Genomic DNA, 20,514 nt, shown 5'->3' with positions numbered 1-20,514 from the left:
ATAACTTTGCAATTTTGTGGGCTGTTATTAATAATAAACTTCTTATGCCACTGTATAAAAATTTAATAGAATTTATTAGGAATTTCAGAAAACAAAGCTTTACAACTATAGCTAATACATAATTTGAATAACAAAATATTTTTTGTTTTTAAATAGAATAAACTTATATCTAGTAGCATGCTTATTGAAAACCATCAAAACCATTTCCATTCATTAAAATATATTTATCAATAAAATACATAATAAAGTATAATTTATAGCATAAATGTAAACTAGTCATTTTATCTCTATTATCTATGTTATAATTTACCTTTGTTTTACAGTTATAGCGTTTTAAATTGTTAACAAATACAGAAATATGATTTATAGGAGATTTGAAAAATAATGATTCTATTTAATAGTTACTGTTATACTTCATCAATATTTTCTTAGGAATGTGGATCCAACATCAGGATATAGACTGGTCCTTGGCTGGGTGTTCTGTAACATAGTTGCAAAATATTCTTTTACTATAGTATTCACAGACTTGAACAGATAGATCTCCGTATGGGTTATAGATTTTTAATAAGACTAAACTCATAATTCAAATTCTCAAATGTTACCTATACATCAATCTCAACAAAACTGAGTACCACTCTATGTACAGCATCATACTAATAATTCATGACCTTCACTTCTTGCTATTGGTGAAATATGCTCTAGAAGTGCTTTCTATTATAATCTACTGTGTAAATGGTCAAAATTTAATAGTATTATTTTCTACAGTAAGCACTTGGAACCCATATAATACCCTATGGGTACTTTAACAACATATTTTGGGCTAAAGAAGTAAGTTGCTTGGCAGGGTAATTATAAAAAAGTCATTAAATTTATTTTGCTTTAAAAAGAAATAAAATACTCTAAAATGAAAATTCTGCTTCTAAGAGTCAGAGTGTTTACACTGAAAAGCATAATCTAAGCAATGGCAAGTTTCTTGAGGATGTACTGCAGCTACCCTATGATGTTGTAATGTTTGCATGTTGTCTCTATTAGAATGCAAATTACTTCTCCTCGTTTTAGTTGCAATCCTAACAGAGTGCCTGATACATGGGAAGAACTCAAGCAATGCCTATTCAATGAATAAAGAGAGCAATATGATAACTTCTTCAGAAAGAAAAAGTTAGACTATATGGTTGCCAAAAGGGGGAAATTCTAAATTTGGGGCAGCACAAAGCTTGTTTTTCAGAAGGATGACACTGGAGACAAGTTCTGAAGAATAAACGTGAGACAGGCAGATAAGGGAGGAAGTCCTGTGGGACAGTGGGAGCGGCATGGGCCCTTGGAAGCATGCAGCCCTGCCAGCTACTCAAGTGTGTAAGTTATGAGCTGGGGAACAACTGAAGGTGAGTCTGGAAATGCAGCTGTTTCAAGTTTTAAGTTTATCTGTTAGGTGATAGGTAAATACTAAAGTTGGGTTTTTAAGCAGGAATGTGATATGTTCATATTTGGGTTTTAAAGAGATCATTCTGGCAATGGTGGTGTGAAAGATGCCCTGGAAAGAGCAAACCTAGATGCTTAGAAATGGTCCAGATGAGACATGAAACTTTTTTTAAAAAAAAATTTCAATAGATTTAGGAGGTAGAAGTGGTTTTTGGATACATGGATGAATTATACAGTAGCAAAGTCAGGGCTTTTAGTGTACCCATTACCTGAATGGTATACATTGTACATGATAGGTAATTTTTGGCCCCTTGCCCCCCTCCTACCATACCCTTCTGAATCTCCAAAGTCTATTAAACCACTGTGTATGACCATGTGTATGTCTGGTTAAGCTCCCACTTGTAAGTAAGTACATGCAGTGTTTGTTTTTCCATTCCTGAGATACTTCACTTAGAATAATGGCTTTCAGTTCTATCCAAGTTGCTGCAAAAGACAGTTTTTCATTCTTTTTTATGGCTGAGTAGTATTCCATGGTATATACTACATTTGCTTTAACCACTCATCAGTTGATGAGCACTTAGGTTGATTCCATATCTTTGCAATTATGAATTGTGCTGTGATAAACATATGACTGCATGTGCCTTTTTGATATAATGACTTCTTTTCCTTGGGTAGATACCCAGTGGTGGGATTACTGGATTGAATAGTAGGTCTACAAAAGAATCTCCATACTGTTTTCCATACAGGTTGAAGTAATTTACATTCTCACCAACAGTGAATAAGCATTCCCTTTTCAGTGCTTCTGTGCCAACATCTGTTGTTTTTTGACTTTTTAATAATGGCCATTCTGACAGGGGTAAGGTGGTATCTCATTGTGGTTTTAATTTGCACGTCCCTGATGATTAGTGATGTAGAACATTTTTTCACGTTTGTTGGCCATATGTTATATCTCTTCTTTTGGAAAAATGAATGTTCATGTCTTTTGCCTACTTTTTAATGGGGTTATTTTTTTTTCTTGCTAATTTGTTTGAGTACCTTGTAGATTCTGGATATTAATTCTTCATCAGATATATTTTCTCCTATTCTGTAGGTTCTCCATTTGCTCTGTTATTACTTTTGCTGTGAAGAAACTTTTTAGTTTAATTAAGTCCTATTTAGTTATGTTTGTTTTTGTTATCTTTGTTTTTGGGGTCTTAGTCATATATTCTTTGTCCAGGCTAATGTCCAGAAGAGTTTTTTTTTTAATTTCAAAATATTATGGGGGCACAAATGTTTAGGTTACCTATATTGCCTTTGCCCTGCCAGAAGAGTTTTTCATAAATTTTCTTCTAGAATTTGTATGGTGTCAGGTCTTACATTTAAGTCTTTAATCTATCTTGAATTAATTTTTGTGAATGATGAGAGAGAGGGATCTAGTTTCATTCTTCTGCATGTAGCTCTCCAATTTTCCAAGCACCACTTCTTGAATAGGTTATTTTTTCAGTGTATGTTTTTATCTGCTTTGTCAAAGATCAGTTGGTTGTAGCTATATAGTTTTATTTCTGAGTTCTTCATTCTGTTCCATTGATCTATGTGTCTACTTTTATAACAGTAGCATACTGTTTAAATTCTATAGTTAGTAGTATAATTTGAAGTTGGATAATGTGATACCTCCAGATTCTTTTTTTTTTTTTTTGCTTAGGATTGCTTTGGCTATTCAGGGTGTTTTTGGTTCCAAATGAAGTTTAGGGCTATTTTTTTCTAGGTCTGTGAAATAAGACATGGGTATTTTGATGGGAATTGCAGTATGGACATTTTAACAATATTGATTCTGCCAATCCATGAGCAAGGGATGTTTTTCCATTTGTTTGTGTCATTTGTGATTTATTTAATCAGTGTTTTATAGTTCTGCTTGTAGAGATCTTTCACTTCTTGGTTAAGTATATTCGTAGGTATTTTATTTTCTTTGTAGCTGCTGTGAACGGTATTGATTCCTTTATTTGATGTTCAGCTTGACTGTTTTTAGTATATATAAATGCTACTGGTTTGTGTACATTGATTTTGTGATCTGAGACTTTGCTCAGTTGATCAATTCTAGGAGTCTTTTAGTGGGATCTTTAGGGTTTCCCATATGTAAGATCATATCATTGGCAAACAGGGATAATTAGACATCCTCTTTACCAATTTGGATGCCCTTTATATTTCTTTCTCTTGCATGATTGCTCTGGTTAGGACTTCTAGTACTATGTTGAACAGAAGTGGTAAAAGTGGGCATCCTTGTCTTGTTCCAGTTCTTAGGGGGCAGGCTTTCAACTTTATGCCATTCAGGATGATATTAGCTGTGGGTTTGTCATGTATGCCTTTTATTATTTTGAGGTATATTCCTTTTATGTCTAATTTGTTAAGGGTTTTTATCATGAACATTGCTGGATTTTATCAAATACTTTTTCTGCATCTATTGGGATGGTATATGGTTTTTGTTTTTAATTCTGTTTATGTGGTGAATCACATTTATTGATGTGCATATGCTGAACCATCCTTGCATCCCTGGGATGAAACCCACTTGATCATGGTGAATTATACACACACACACACACACACACACACACACACACACACACACACACACACATATATATATATATATATATATATTTGAGACAGAGTCTTGCTCTGTTGTCCGGGCTAGAGTGCTGTGGCATCAGCCTAGCTTACAGCAACCTCAAACTCCTGGGCTCAAGCAATCCACCTGCCTCAGCCTCCTGAGTAGCTGGGACTACAGGCATGTGTCACCATGCCTGGCTAATTTTTTCTATATATATTTTTAGTTGTCCAGCTAATTTCTTTCTATTTTTAGTAGAGACAGGGTCTCGCTCTTGCTCAGGCTGGTCTGGAACTCCTGACATCGAGTGATCCACCCATCTCAGCCTCCCAGAGTGCTAGGATTACAGGTGTGAGCCACCACACCAGGCCTGAATTATATTTTCGATGTGCTGTTGGATTCATTTTGCTAGTATTTTGTTGATGATTTTTGCATCTATGTTCATGAGGGATATTGGTCTGTAGTTTGATTTTTCTGTTGTGTCTTTTCCTGGCTTTGGTATCAGGGTGATACTTGCTTCATAGAATGAGTTAGGGAAGAAGATTCCCTCCTCAGTGTTATGGAATAGTTTCAGTAGGATAGGTGTCACTTCTTCCTTGTGGGTCTGGTAGAATCTGGCTGTGAATCCATCTGGTCCTGGGCTTTTTTTTTCTTGTTTGGAGATTTTTTATTACTGATTTAATCTTGCTACTCATTATTGGGCTGTTCAGGATTTCTCTCTCATTCTGATTCAAGCTTGAGAGGTTGTGTGTTTCCAAAAATGTATCTATTTCCTCTAGATTTTCTCGTTTGTGTACATAGAGATGTTTTAGTAGTATTGGATGATGATTTGTATTTTTGTGGTATCAGTTGTAAGAGACATGATACATTCTTAAACTAAGACACTATCAGTAGGAATGGAGAGAAGTAGATGAAGTTGAGATGTACTTAGTAAGTACACTTAGGAAGATTTGTTGAGTAGAAGTATGGGAGAATGAGAAGCCTGGATAGACAAATATTTCTGTATGAAAAATTTGGTGAATGATGATGCCATTAATTGAGAAAGAATAATAAAAGGTAAAAGAGATTTTGTAGGGGAAAGTGTAAATCCTGGTTCTCCAATGAACAACTCTGAAACTTTGGGAAAAAGTTACTTGATGTCTCTAGTTTAAGAAGATTAAATAAGAGAGAATAAGTGAGAAATCATTTGGTAGTGTACTTTTTAATAGCAGGAACCCAGTAAGTTTCCTTTCTTCTTTCTAACTATATTTAAATAATGTTCACTTGCCATTAAAGAGTACTAATTTATTAAATATTAACACTCATTAAAGGGCTTTGGAAGAACTCCAGGAACAGTGGCATTTTTTTTGTGGAGTATAAAGCCATGCTTTGATACATTAGAAAAAAAGTTTCAGGTTCAAATAAATCACTGCATTTGTATTGCAGTCTGAAAAAGATAGATAATTTATCTATCCAAAGACCAATTATAAAAATGTCAAATAATTTATAAGTATTTAGTATGCACTAGTTTCTATGAAGCAGATAGGTAAGTAAAAAACAATTTAGGCCTCAAGAATATACAGTAGATACTTGAACAACATAGGTTTGAACTACACAGTTTCATTTATATGCACAGGTTCACTTTTTTTTCAATAAACATTACACTGAATGTACCTGCATCTCCTGCCTCCCCTTCCACCTTCTCCACCCCTGCCACCTCGGAGGGAGCAAGACCAACCCCTTCACGTCCTTCTCCTCCTCCTCCTCCTCTGCATACTCAACATGAAGATGATGAGGATAAAGACCTTTATGATGATCTACTTCCACTTAATAAATAGCAAATATATTTTCTCTTCCTTATGATTTTCTTAATAACATTTTCTTTTCTCTAGCTTACTTTATTGTAAGAATACAGTATATAATATATATAACATACAAAATATATATTAATTGACTGATTATGTTATCGATAAGACTTCTAGTCAATAGTAGGTTATTATTAGTTAAGCTTTTGAGGAGTCAAAACTTATACGTGAATTTTCGACTACATAGGGAGTTGGCACCCCTGACCCCCACATTGTTCAAGGGTCAATAGTAGTTGCAAAGAAGATTACTCACTTAGAAAGACATACAACAAAAATGTCTGTGGACTATAAGTACAAAACCCGAGATACTACAGTATTAAGTGCAGAGGAGGGTGAGAGCATGCAGTAAGTGACATTAAGTTGGTGCTTAAATGTGTTGGATTTGGCAAGTAGATCAAACAAAACCTAAAACATTAATGTGCACTTAGGAATTAGGCATGAACATAAGCAAATCCTGAAAAACATGGAGGAAGAATAGAATGTTGCAAACTTGATGGGCAATATAGCAAACATGCTTGGCTGAATGGAAGATTCATTGTGTAGTGAGAAGTAAGAGGAAAGGAAGGTGGGATTACAAATTCCCTTCTAATTTTTAAAAGGGAAAGTTATGCTTTGCATGTAAATTTCATTCATATACTTTTGGGAATGTTAAATTTTTGGAGACAATTTAAACAAATAAGATGATCAGAATAGTGGCAATAATGATAATGTAACCTAACATGTATTTAGCATGTACTATGTTACAGGCACTGTTTTAAGATCTTTACATGGATGATTATCTTACATAACCTTACCTTATGTAAGATTATCTTACATAATCTTACTCTATGAGGTAGATGATGCCCAATGAAGGGTTATGGGAAAGGGTGAGTTGCAGTCTTTTCTTTAAATTCTTCTGAAATCAAAGACTTGCACTTGCTTTAAGCAGTGGTAGAACAGTCGATTGCCTGAGCTCTGAGAGACACTGAGAAGATTCTCCTGCCCCAAAATATTTCTCTCACCCAAGTGTTAAAGTATCTGAAATTCTATTAGAAGTTCATTATTGTTCTTTCCAGATACTGATTTTAAATGATTTAAAGGTTTTAAATGTTTTAAGTGATTTATCATTTATAAAAGTTAATGATGAACATTTTAGCAGGAATGAATACATCAGCTCATTTCCCAGACTGAGAGAAGCCCAAATCAACACAACCATGTGCTGGAGAGGAAGAGAAACACAAAGGACAATAGGATAAGGGAAATAATCAAAGGAAAAAAAAGTGTGCATGTGTTGGGATGGTGATGGATAATTCTGGGTTTGATCCTAGATCAGAGAAATGAAATAGCCATAGAAGACGTTTTTTTTTCAGACAACTGGGGAACTTTGAATATGGAATGTGTGTCAGATGACAATATTGTATCAGTATTAAATTTCTTGGTATTGTGATTATATAGGGAGAAGGTCTTTGTCCATAGGAGAACATGTATGTTGAAGTATATGGGAAATGTCATGATGTTTGTAATTTACCTTCAAATAGTTCAGAAAAATGTCTGTTTCTGTGTGTATATGAATATATCTCTATTCCATCCATCCATCCCTCCATCCATCAGATAAAGCAAACATGGCAAAATGTCAACAAATGGTGAACCCAAGTAAAGATTAAAATAACATAAAATAAAAATGACATAAAAAGACATGAAAATAAAATATCTAAATCTCCATGCAGGGTATGGTGAACAAAGCAATTTATTTTTTTTTTATTTCGGCATATTATGGGGGTACAGATTTTAAGGTTTCAATAAATGCCCATTTCCCCCCCTCCCCTCAAAAGTCTGAGTCTCCATCATGACCATCCCCTAGATGGTGCACATCTCACTCATTATGTATGTATATACCCACCCCCTCCCCCCTCCCACCTGGCCAATACCCTATTACTGTAGTACCTATGTGTCCACTTAGGTGCTACTCAGTTAATACCAGTTTGCTGGGGAATATATCTGGTGCTTGTTTTTCCATTCTTGGGATACTTCACTTAGTAGTATGGGTTCCAGCTCTAACCAGGAAAATATAAGATGTGCTATATCACCATTGTTTCTTAGAGCTGAATAGTACTCCATGGTATAAACAAAGCAATTTTGATGGCAGTTGTTTAAACAGTCAGTTAATAATTCTTTGATTTTATACCATTTGCCCTGAAAATAAATTGAAGGTTCTGACTTATGTTAGCGATGCTGTTAAAAATGAGAGAGAATAATATGTTTGGAAATAGAGACTGGAGAAAGCTAATGTTTACCGTTATAAAGTATAAAAAAGTTGTAAGATAAAAATGATTTCAAGCCTACCAGCGGTCCCCAATCAACACTATTAACTTTTTAGTTATTTGTTACTCTAGCTATATACTTTAGCACAGTGCACCAATGCACCAATGTGGACAACAGTGTAATTTCTTGATGAGATGGCTTTCTATACTGAGTAGTATTTACTATTCATGCTCAGTTGTTTATGGTTAGTATACTGTTTTCAAGCTGAGTTGAAGTATACAGAACAGTGATATTGGTCACTTATAGGTATTCAAGTTGAACTGAAGTGTATAGAATGATCTTAGTCATTATAGGTATTATCTCACTAAAGTGAAATAAGAATCATAATGAATAATAAATGTCATAAATATAACTGACAGAAAACTGTCACATTCAAATTTCAGGCACAGAAAAAGCATCACTGTAAAAAGTACTTTACTTGCTGAATTGGTAGAGATGAAAAATTGAGAGAAAAGTCAATCTAGTATCTAAAAAGTAGCCATGAAAAAAATCTATCAGGAATTAAAGTCACCAATGCCAAAAGAGTTATGTCTAAAAATTACAGCATTAGGAATGCCAAAGGCCACTTTTGTTCTTGGAATCACATACCCAGATGTAAATAATAAGCTTCATGAGGGCAGAAACAGCCTCTTTCTTACCTAATATTATTTACTGTTATACCCAGATATAGCAAGACCCTGAAACATGGGTAAGAAATTCTTGCATAATCTATTTTTCTTGTCAAGAAAGGCCGAGGCGGGCGGGTCTCGAGACTGGGTCTCGCTCTTGCTCAGGCTGGCTTCGAACTCCTGACCTTGAGCAATCCGCCCGCCTCGGCCTCCCAGAGTGCTAATGTTACAGGCGCGAGCCACCGCGCACGGCCAATGCTTTCTTTTCCATTTTTAGGTTTTTGTTCATACAATAGTAAGCATCTGAGCAAAATAAAAATAATTCAGGCAACATCTTTTATACCTGTACTGATATGTACATAAAATCATGAAGTTTCCTAAAATAAGGAAAAAAGAAATTCTTCAAATACTTACCAGAAGTGGTATTATTTGTAAAGTATTTTTGATGGACGGATTTTTGCAAATGTTTTCTTGTATATCTGAAATAATACCACAATACAAAAAAAAATTTAGTTATATATATTGAAAGAGAAGAATGACTAAAGAATCAAATATTAAATTCTGATGTGTCAAAATATTCAAAATTGAGTACGAGGCTTTTTTTTCCCATCAACCCCAGAAATAGTTTTTATATTAGGTCCAAAAATAGAGCAATTTGATAGAAACAATTATATAAAACTTATGTTAATAAGAGAATCCCTAGTACTTTGACTATTATATAACTATATTTATTTAAATGTTATGTTTTCTTTTTCCTTTTTTTTAAACCCCAAAATGAATTTCATCCTTGTAGCCTCTCAGGAAAAAAGAGATGTTTATTTAGCTATTAAGGTATAAGAAATTGCATAATTTAGTCAATGCTTGCCTTTTTTTTTTTTTTTTTTTGAGACAGAGTCTCTTTGTTGTCCAGCCTAGAGTGAGTGCTGTGACGTCAGCCTAGCTCACAGCAACCTCAAACTCCTGGGCTCAAGGAATCCTGCCGCCTCAGCCTCTCTAGTAGCTGGCACTACAGGGATGCGCCACCATGCCCGGCTAATTTTTTCTATATGTATTAGTTGGCCAGTTAATTTCTTTCTATTCATAGCAGAGACTGGGTCTCGCTCTTGCTCAGGCTGGCTTCGAACTTCTGACCTCGAGCAATCCGCCCGCCTCGGCCTCCCAGAGTGCTAATGTTACAGGCGCGAGCCACCGCGTCCGGCCAATGCTTCCTTTTCCATTTTTAGGTTTTTGTTCATACAATAGTAAGCATCTGAGCAAAATAAAAATAATTCAGGCAACATCTTTTATATGAAGCATTTAAATAAGTAGAAGTATCATATAGAAGTAAAAATCCTCTAATTATTGACTTGAGTTTTTTATTCTTTATCTGCATAATTATATATCTTATAGCTATAGTTTTATGTAGCTTTTGTGGTTGTAGCTTCCTGTTTTTGATTAATATATTATTTTAAAATTTAATTTTAATTTTAAAATTAACATCACATACAAATAATGTATAAAACATATATGCATATTTTAAGGCTAATGTCTGTGTAATCACCTAGATTAAGAAATTTGAACATTATCACTCTCCTAGAAGCTTCCTAGAGCTCCCTGCCTCTACCATGCCCTACAGATTACATTCTCTTCCCTCACCCATGGAGGTTATTGACCCACTATATTGACTTTATTTCTTTGTCATTCTAGCACATACATCCCTGCAAAATAATATTATTTAGTTTTACCTGATTTGGGACTTCACATAAATGGAATTATACCATCTTTCTTTTCCTGTGAGTTGCCTTTGTTTGCTTAAAATTATATATTTTTAGATTCATCCATGATGATGTGTGTAGCATAGTCTGTGAATGGTATTGATTCCTTTATTTGATGTTCAGCTTGACTGTTTTTAGTATATAAAATGCTACTGGTTTGTGTACATTGATTTTGTGATCTGAGACTTTGCTCAATTGATCAATTCTAGGAGTCTTTTGGTGGGATCTTTAGGTTTCCCATATGTAAGATCATATCATTGGCAAACAGGGATAATTAGACATCCTCTTTACCAATTTGGATGCCCTTTATATTTCTTTCTCTTGCATGATTGCTCTGGTTAGGACTTCTAGTACTATGTTGAACAGAAGTGGTAAAAGTGGGCATCCTTGTCTTGTTCCAGTTCTTAGGGGGCAGGCTTTCAACTTTATGCCATTCAGGATGATATTAGCTGTGGGTTTGTCATGTATGCCTTTTATTATTTTGAGGTATATTCCTTTTATGTCTAATTTGTTAAGGGTTTTTATCATGAACATTGCTGGATTTTATCAAATACTTTTTCTGCATCTATTGAGATTGAGATGATTATATGAGATGATTATATGGTTTTTGTTTTTAATTGTGTTTGAATTCATTAAAAATACCAAATTAATCCAAAATAAGGCAAAAAGGGGAGAAAAATAAACATAGAAAAGATAAGAAAAATAGAAATACTATTAGAATAGAACTAATAGAACTAGTATATTCTAATTTACTAATTCTGAATTTTAAATTTCAATTATTATATTTTCCATTTCTAGGCATTCTATTTGGGCCCCTTTTCAAATATGCTTGTTCATTCATCATCGTTTCTTATTCCCTGATTGTATCTTTAAACTTATTTCTGATTCTTTTAAAATATATAAACATGGTTATTTTATAGTCTATGTCTGGTAATTTCATGGAAATAGTATTTCTATTTTTCCTATCTTTTCTATGTTTATTTTTCTCCCCCTTTTTGCCTTATTTTGGATTAATTTGCTATTTTTTTCTGTGACATTTTCCCTTATCTATCAGTTTGGAAGTTGCATTTCTATTTCTAGTTCTTGAGAAGTAACTATAGTAATTACCACAGGCATACTTCAATTATCCACATCCAAATTTAGTCTATATCTTTACTGAATACCCTAACAATATAAAAATTCTATTATACTTTAACTATTTTTATATCTTCCCAACTTATGTACTATTGTTGGTAGGTATTTTAATTCTAACTTTTTTCTTTGAAACACATGCTACTTTATTATATTTATTGTTTTATACAATGTTTGTTCAAATTTGCCCTCTCACACTGGCCATGTGAGATATTCTGTATACAGACATGCATTTGTTAGAATTTCCTTTAGTAAGAGTCTGCTGTTAACAAGTCTTTCAGTTTTTGTCTGAACATATTTTTAATTCACTCTCATTCTTTAGAGACATTTTCAGTTTAAAAATATTTTAAATTTGGGAGTTACTTTCTCTCAGAGCACGTTGAATACATTATTTAATAACTTTTGACATTTTCAATGTTTTCTGCCTTTTTTGTTGCTGATTCAAATTCATTGTGATATAATCTTGGTGGGGATTTTTTTTTTTTTAATCCTGTTTGAAATGTGCTGAGTTGTTGAATCCGTGGGTTGGTATTATTCATTACATTGAGAAGACCATTATCATTTTAGATTTTGCCTCTGGCCTTTCAGGCCTTTTTACTCACTCCTCTGTGTCTTTTAAGCTCTCTTTCATATTTTCCTTCTCTTTGTCTCTCTGGACTTTATTCTGGATAAGTTTCCTTGATATATATTCTAGTTTACTAATTCTGAATTTTAAATTTCAATTATTATATTTTCCCTTTCTAGGCATTCTATTTGGACCCCTTTTCAAATATGCTTGTTCATTCATTATAGTTTCTTATTCCATGATTATATCTTTAAACTTATTTCTGATTCCTTTAAAATATATAAACATGGTATTTTATAGTCTATGTCTGGTAATTTTATTATCTAAATCCTTTTTGAGTCTGTGTATTCTGTCTTGTGGTTTCTTCTGATTTTTTTTAATGGTAACTTTTTTCTTTATGGATTAAATTATTTATTTTAACTTTTTATTGTGGGCTGCTCATTTTCTTTGGATTTCATTTGTGATAATTCTTTGAGGACCGAAACATAGGTAGGTTTCTCCGGAAGAGATATAAATTTACTTTTTCCAGGTGTTTTGGGATACTACCAGTTTGGGATCATTCTAAATTAAATTCTTTGCTTGAGGTTTTAAGGACCACTCAGGTAATATAATTATGACTATAAATTAGTGTGATACTTAACTAGACTATGGTTCCAAATTCTCAGGGATGATTTTTCCTTCATTATCTGCATAATACTGAAGTTCAAGAAATGCAAACTTTATTTTTAATTCTCCTCCCCACCCTTTCCCATCTCTTCTGTGAATGTATATGTAGGGCATTAGCTCTTTGGGTGGCCCAGATTTATGATGAGAGTAGACCCTGGGTTTTGTCTCCATTTCCTTTTTTTTTCTGTGAGGTATGAAAAACAAAGCAAAGTTCAATTTCATTCCATGAGTTAAATATCCTTAGGACAAAAGCTAGCTGCAACACTCTTCTTATCATTCTTGGCTCCTATCTATATTTAGTTCTTGGTCTTAAGAATTCCTTACATTCTTACTTGCTCATCACAATATTTAAAGTTTTTAAAATAAGTAATAATTTATGGTTGTTTTGATGGATGGTTAAGATAGATACGTAGCCTGTCCATTGCTGAAACAGAAGTGTATTCATATATTCCTAAAAGACAGTTAAGCTTGGCAAAGAAATTGGCATCATCATAAATGTTATCATAAATGAGATGGTATACTTGAAATAGTATGGCATATTCAAATATATTCTCAATTATATGTACTAAATTAACTAGGTTATAATATGGATATATTTTGTATTTTAATTTTTAATTTTTAAATTAAAGTTTAAATTAAAATTGTCTAAGTAAAAATTACAACATTTCTTACAGAAGTTGTTCTTCCATACTTACAGTGTAACCTTTCATTGAGATGATTAAGGGACTGTAGAATCTTCTGTTCTTCAGCTGATAGTGTGCAGATGTTGAGTTGCTGTGTCTTATTTAAATCCATATTTGGCTTCTGTAGCTGCTTGCTATTCATGATAGTTAGAATTTCATCCTCAGGCACTGATGCATTCACTAGGTTTTCAGCCATCAAAAACTCAGAGGTACTATCTGAAACTACAGAAAGTTTACATCAATCATTCTTTGATTCTTTTTTGTCTTTGAGAGCAGCCCCGATACATACTTAACCGATGTATGTCTGTATGCATTCATTTCACAAACAGAGACCCAGTAAATATTCTGTTACTTTGGATTGTATTTATCAGGACCCTCTATTTAGCATTTTCCCGTGCTTAATTAAAAAAAGGATATTCAAAATGTTGGCAGTGAGTTAATAAAAATTCTTAAAGTGTTACCTGAACTAAAGAAAAAATACATTAAGTTTAGGTAATATGTTTTTAGTGTTGTGTGTTTGTTACTCACTGGTGGTACAAAAAGAAGATGAAGATTGTCTTTATTATAGCAGTTATAATGAACTCTAAATAAAACAATAAGTGAAAAGGAACTTAAGGAAAGATTAGAAAATGTGAGGATCAGCTGAACAGAACTGACAAACTAGAAGTAAACTCAATTAGATATAAGAATATATGATCAAAAAAGCTTCAAAATCTTAGAGAAGGAAAAGATTCAATAGTTTGTTGCTTATAAAAGAATCAATTTGGAGTTTCATACTGTCTATTTAAACAAATTCTAAAGAAATTAAAGAGTTAAATTTAAGAAATCAACCTAATAACTACAGCAACGTAAAAGAAAAAAGAAACAAACATTTCCAAATTTCTGTATTGAGAAAGTTCTTTGAACTTAAAAGTAATGGAGAAATCACTAAGAAAAGACTAAAACGTGCTTACTTAAGGTCAGCCTTCCCTAACAGACTTTAAATTTCTGAAGGGCAAATACTTTTGTATGTTTTGTTCATTATTGTACAGATTAAGTATCCCTTATTTGAAATTCTTTAGACCAGAAATGTTTCAGAGTTTGGATTTTTTAGAATTTTGGTATATTTTCATATACCTAATGAGATATCTTGGGGATAGGACCCAAGTTTAAACATGAAATTCATTTGTTTCATATGTACATTATACATAGCCTAAAGGTAATTTTATATAATACTTTTAAATAATTTTGTGCATTTAATAAAGTTAGTGTACATTGAATCATAGGAAAGCAAAGGTATCACTATCTCAGTCACCCATGTGGACAATCTGTGGTTGTTTGGCATCACCACCATTCCTGACTCAATTCGTATGCTACTGATGAGCAATCATTTTTTTCACATTTATTCAAAACTTATGTACTTAACAGTAAAAAATATGATATGCCAAAAATATGTGTTCAGGATAACAACTAAGCAGCACGGTAGCATCACTAGAATTAGCTGTTAAACAGCAGCAACAACAAATAATAGCAGGCTTTTGTTTGATTAAAAGGTTACTGTATACTGTCTTTTTTTTTTTTTTTTTTTTTGGTGAGAAGAAACATTAGAAGCATTTCATGGACCAGGAGTGGGTTTTCTAGGGATGAAGAGACATTCTACTGGATGACTTTTCTAAATGTTTCCTTCAGAATCATCTGTTTCATTAACAATTTTTTTTTTTTTGTCTTAGAAGCCTATCTTTGATTTTAAAAACTGACAAGATTTCCTGTTGTTATTAATACAAGGGGCTCTAGTCCATCACACATTTTCACCATGTTGTCAATAGGTACTTTTTCTTGCAGTGTTAACAATGTCATCTACATCATCACCATTATCATGATCACCTTGATTTAGAACCATTTCAGCTATTTCACCATCCGTCAATGAATGAAAAATGAAGAAGTTAAAAACTTCTTCTTTTTTTTTGAGACAGAGTCTTGCTCTGTTGCCCTGGCTAGAGTGAGTGCCATGGCATCAGCCTAGCTCACAGCAACCTCAATCTCCTGGGCTCAAGCAATCCTCTTGCCTCAGCTTCCCGAGTAGCTGGGACTACAGGCATGCACCACCATGCCAGGCTATTTTTTTTCTATATATATGAGTTGGCCAATTAATTTCTTTCTATTTATAGTAGAGACGGGGTCTCGCTCTTGCTCAGGCTGGTCTTGAACATCTGATCTCGAGCAATCCGCCCGCCTCAGCCTCCCAGAGTGCTACGATTACAGGCATGAGCCACTGCGCCCAGCCTAAAACCTTCTTTGACATCCCCTTCTTCCAGCTTAATGATGGACTCTGTAGGTCAGACATCATTTTTTCTCACTTGACATATGGAATTCTTCAAAGTCACTACTTTGTTCATCATCATCACTAAACATAGTCGCCTGCCAGAGGTTGTGCAAGACATGAACAACTGTGTCTTTAGTCACTGTGTTCCAAGTGTTGGCAACAGTAAATACTTCATCCTTCATGCTAACCTCCTTTTAAAAACCTTCTACATCCATGCCTTTTTTCACTGCTGCTAGCATTCTGTTTAAGAAAGTGGTTTTATATTTACTCTTCATTGATCTAAGGATACCCTGGTCAACTGGCTGAATTAACGAAGTCATATTTTGGGGAAAGTACATGGCATAAACATTATTTTTGATAAGAATTTCAGCAGGAGAATGAGCAGAAAAGTTGTCAAGGAATAACAAAATATTTCAGTTGTCATTCATTCAGTGCAGCTTCTCTGGTACAAAATGTTTATGAAACCAATCAGAAAAGATGTCTCTGGTGATGCATGCCTTTTTGTCAGTATGTAATGAACTCGTAAGAAATTCACTTCTTAAAAACAGCAAGGATGCAAGCTTTTGCCTATTACAGCAAGTTTACACTTATGTGTGCTTGCTGCATTAGCACATCCCAGCATAGTTATCCAGTCCTTGGTAGTCGTAATTTTTATAGGGGTTGTCTCATCAGCTATAGTCAGTGTCTTTCTGGGACAATAATGCCAAAACTTTGATACTTCACGAGCACTGTATACTTGTTTTGGTGTCAGATTTTCATCAGCAACAACCTTGGCAAATCTTCAATGAATTTCTCCACTGCTTTGCAATCAGCAGATGCTTTATCACCACAAATCTTTAAAAATTTAATGGTGTATCTTTTCTTAAATTTCTGTAACCTTGCCTGTGTAATATTCACATTCCCTTCAATTTTCAGTTCTTCATGATAGATCTTTGCTTGTTTCATGGTCAGCATACCATATTAAGTGGCATGTGATGCCAAGAGATGTACTCTTTCAATACATGATTGAGAGCTTTATTTTTAGCTTCATGCAGTATTTTTCTATTTTTCATTAACTTCTGTTCATAACTTTTAGCATAGAACTTCAACAGTTTATCCTTCTGTTTCTTCAGGTCACATATGGTGGTCATTCCAATACCATACTCTTCTGTAAGATGTTTCACACTTATACTGCTGTCCAGTTTCTCCAACAGCTTGATTTTCTATGCTGTAAATATAAAGTCTTCTTCTTTTCTTATCACTGTCACCCATAGGGGTATCTGTAGGCCTTTTTGACATTTTCAACAATGTCTTTATATTATAAAGCAGAGAATAAGCAAAAAATACAGTGAGTAATGCATATAGGTCTTGGTCCCATGTGAGGTCTTGTAAGGAACCTGCTTGTTGTTGGCACACATGGCCTGCACATGTGCTATTTCATTACTCTTTGTGGGAATGCTTGTGTGCAGAAATCTGGGCATGCATGGAAAAGATATATCACAGATGAAGGGAGTTGGGAAGGTCTTTTTTCCCTTGGTAACGCTGAATAAACTGTATGTTGTGTGTGTGCTTTGACTGTGATCCATCACATAAGGTCAGGTGTGGCATTAAGTCAGTGCTCAAAAAGTTCTGGATTTTGGACTTTTGGATTAGGGATGTTCAACTTGTATATCCAATATGTAGCTCTCAACAATCATTTATTGGACAAACAAATAAAAATTAAAACTTATGTATGTAAAAATATAACATAAGTGGAACAAGATGCAAATAATAAAATAGAGAAAACATTTGCAACTAATATAACAATTAGAATCCTTGATATTTAAAGAATTTGTAGAAATCAGTAAGAAAATTTCAAAACTCTAGAATTTAAGGAAAAGGACATGAAGAGACTATTTACCAAAAAATACATATAAAAATTAAGCATATTATTAATAAAAATTGAAACTAATAAAATACAATTTCTTTGCTTATCATATAAACAAGTATTAGAAGATCCTACCTCAAGTTGACATATACCACTGGACATACACCACCAGAAGAATTCTGAATGAATGCTTTTCAGGCAAATACTTTAGCAATATGTATGAAAACCCATATCAATGCTTATTTCCTTTTATCCAGTATTCATGTAATACACAGAGTATCATTCAACAAATATTTACTGGGTCCCAATTATATGCAAGTTACTTTAATTTTAATTTTGGTACTCTATCCTACAGAAATAATTGAAAAGTCAGGAAATAGCTTGATATAGAAAGATGTTCAATATATTATTACTTAGAATAAAGAAACTCTGGCATTGACCTGAATGTGCAGGGGTGAGGAAAGTTCAGGTTCTAAATAGAGGCTTAACAATCACATAATAAGTAAGCACCTGAGAATACACATATATGGAAAAACAAAATCACTGGGAACAAGATTGGAGGAAAACGTTCAAACTAAAACATACCTTCTTCAATATTAGAAGTACCCCTTGTAGTTTGTTTTGGCTCACTTGAACTTAGCTGTATACCTTGTCTAAAATTCTATAAAAATAGAATATTGAATTAAAACATAATTCCATATTTAAAATTTATAATATATACATGGACTTTTAAAAAACTTTTAGTTACTGTATATATTTTCAGCTATCATTATTTATGTAGTTTGTATATTTTCTTTTTTCATATGAAGCTGAAATCAAGAATTACTGAAATGAAACCATTTTATCATAACTGAATATTTAAAAAAATTTTTTTTTATGTCCACCAAAAAAATTTCAGGTTCTGATGTTGTCTTGGATATTTGAAGAGGTAAAATAAGTTGGGTGGCAATCAAAAATGCTAATTAAAGGAAAGGTAAAAATCACTTTAAAGTTTATAACCTACTTGGTTTATCATTGTAAGGGTGAATCACTAGACAAAAGCTTCTGACTTTGGCTAATGCCAAGGATAGATAAGTATCTTATTTGATAAAACTTAAAATACAAATAGCTGACCCAATGCTGCACAGAACCTGGAAAAGGGAAATCTCAGAGCACTGGCAATAAGTGCACCTATTCAACACTTTCTGAGATATACCATCTCTTCTTCCCTGAATATGACCTACTTTCTTTCTTTATTTCTATTCTGTTTCACTTTAAGAAATGATTGTTTTCTCTCAGATAAAACTGCCTGGCTATGATTATACTTAACCTTTGTTCAGTCTGATCTGAAGAGTAACTGCAGATTTTGCAACACCTCTCCTTCAATAACTTTCATAGTCTTGGCTGATCTCCACTATAGACATTAGATACCTTAGACTGAAACCCTGGTGCAAAGTGGCAATTGTGCTTTTTCCACCTTTCCTTAGATTTTCTCCACATAGAAGTAGTGGGCTGGAGAAAATCCAGTATGATGAAATATATACATTTCCCAATCCAAGGTGACAAGGGCCCACTACTGTAATAACTGGACCCTTGGTTAGGCTCTGTAATAAAAAATGAAATAAAAACAAAACAAAATAATACGTGGCATAATGGTCATTTGGTAAAAAACAAAGCAAAACAAAATAATAAGAATGAAAAATTTTGATTCAGGAACACTGACCTATTCTAAGGCTAATAAGACTTTGGAAGATATGTAAGCAGATGTGTGAGTGGAAGATGTGTATGTGAAAGTGGAATTGAGGCTTCTGGAAAAGAGGACAAAAGTGGACTTTGAAGATAGTAAGATAGAATGCAAAGGAGCAAGAGATAGAATGAAATAAGATCTAGTAAAATAAGAATTAATTTAGAGAGGGCACTAATAACAGGCATTTGGAATTTAGTTTGTGCATTTTTTTTTGCTTATAGCAACTACATAGTACTAAATTTAAAAAATGTTAATAAAAATAAAAAAATAAGGGTAAAAGATGTTTTCACTTTATGGATTTTGAGATGTTTAATGGAAACAATAAGGAAGTTAAAATAGAAGGACTTAGGTACTATTGTATTTGTAATTAGGAAGTTATTTTTGTAATTAAGTACTATGTTATTAAGCAATAAGACTATGTTGGTAATGTGACTAACTTTATTTTCATAAATATATAACTAAATGACTTGTTTTGCTAATAAGATTAGATCTGGGTTGATTATTCTCCATATTATATAATAATCTTATCCATATATATAAAAATCACTACTTCCTATGATATACAAATGATAGGACCCTCAACCTATAACTTAGAATATAAATTCTTCATAAGACACCATATTCAAGTTATATTTAAAAAAACAGAAGTGATGTTTCAAGTGGAAACTCCAAGTGAAATGTTATTTACTTATCCATAAAGACTTAATATTCTTTTTTTTTTTTTTTTTTTTTTTTTTGAGACAGAGTCTCACTTTGTTGCCCAGGCTAGAGTGAGTGCCATGGCATCAGCCTAGCTCACAGCAACCTCAAACTCCTGGGCTCAAGCGATCCTTCTGCCTCAGCCTCCCAAGTAGCTGGGACTACAGGCATGCACCACCATGCCCAGCTAATTTTTTGTATATATATTAGTTGGCCAATTAATTTCTTTCTATTTATAGTAGAGACGGGGTCTCGCTCTTGCTCAGGGTGGTTTCGAACTCCTGAACTCGAGCAATCCGCCCGCCTCGGCCTCCCAGAGTGCTAGGATTACAGGCGTGAGCCACTGCGCCCGGCCTAAGACTTAATATTCTTAAATCAATCCTTGGATC

General features: G+C 33.5%; 1 protein-coding gene across 2 annotated transcripts in view; it reads right to left on the bottom strand.

Moving 5' to 3' along the window:
- Positions 1-291: 291 nt before the first annotated feature.
- The window catches only part of CEP126 (centrosomal protein 126), a 76,438-nt gene continuing 56,215 nt past the window's right edge, over positions 292-20,514 (bottom strand). For both annotated transcript variants that reach the window (XM_012770540.3, XM_012770545.3), the window contains 4 exons: positions 18,286-18,361; positions 13,565-13,774; positions 9,168-9,232; positions 292-480 (listed from right to left, as the gene is read on the bottom strand). In XM_012770540.3, coding sequence (XP_012625994.2) covers positions 418-480; positions 9,168-9,232; positions 13,565-13,774; positions 18,286-18,361 — 414 coding nt within the window. In that variant the 3' untranslated portion in view covers positions 292-417. The remainder of the gene's footprint in view (positions 481-9,167; positions 9,233-13,564; positions 13,775-18,285; positions 18,362-20,514) is intronic.

Source organism: Microcebus murinus, chromosome 4 (genome assembly GCF_040939455.1).
Source record: "Microcebus murinus isolate Inina chromosome 4, M.murinus_Inina_mat1.0, whole genome shotgun sequence".
Classification (NCBI taxonomy): Eukaryota; Metazoa; Chordata; class Mammalia; order Primates; family Cheirogaleidae; genus Microcebus; species Microcebus murinus.
Note: the sequence above shows the minus strand (reverse complement) of the source record. Positions and strands in the feature narration are given on the sequence as shown.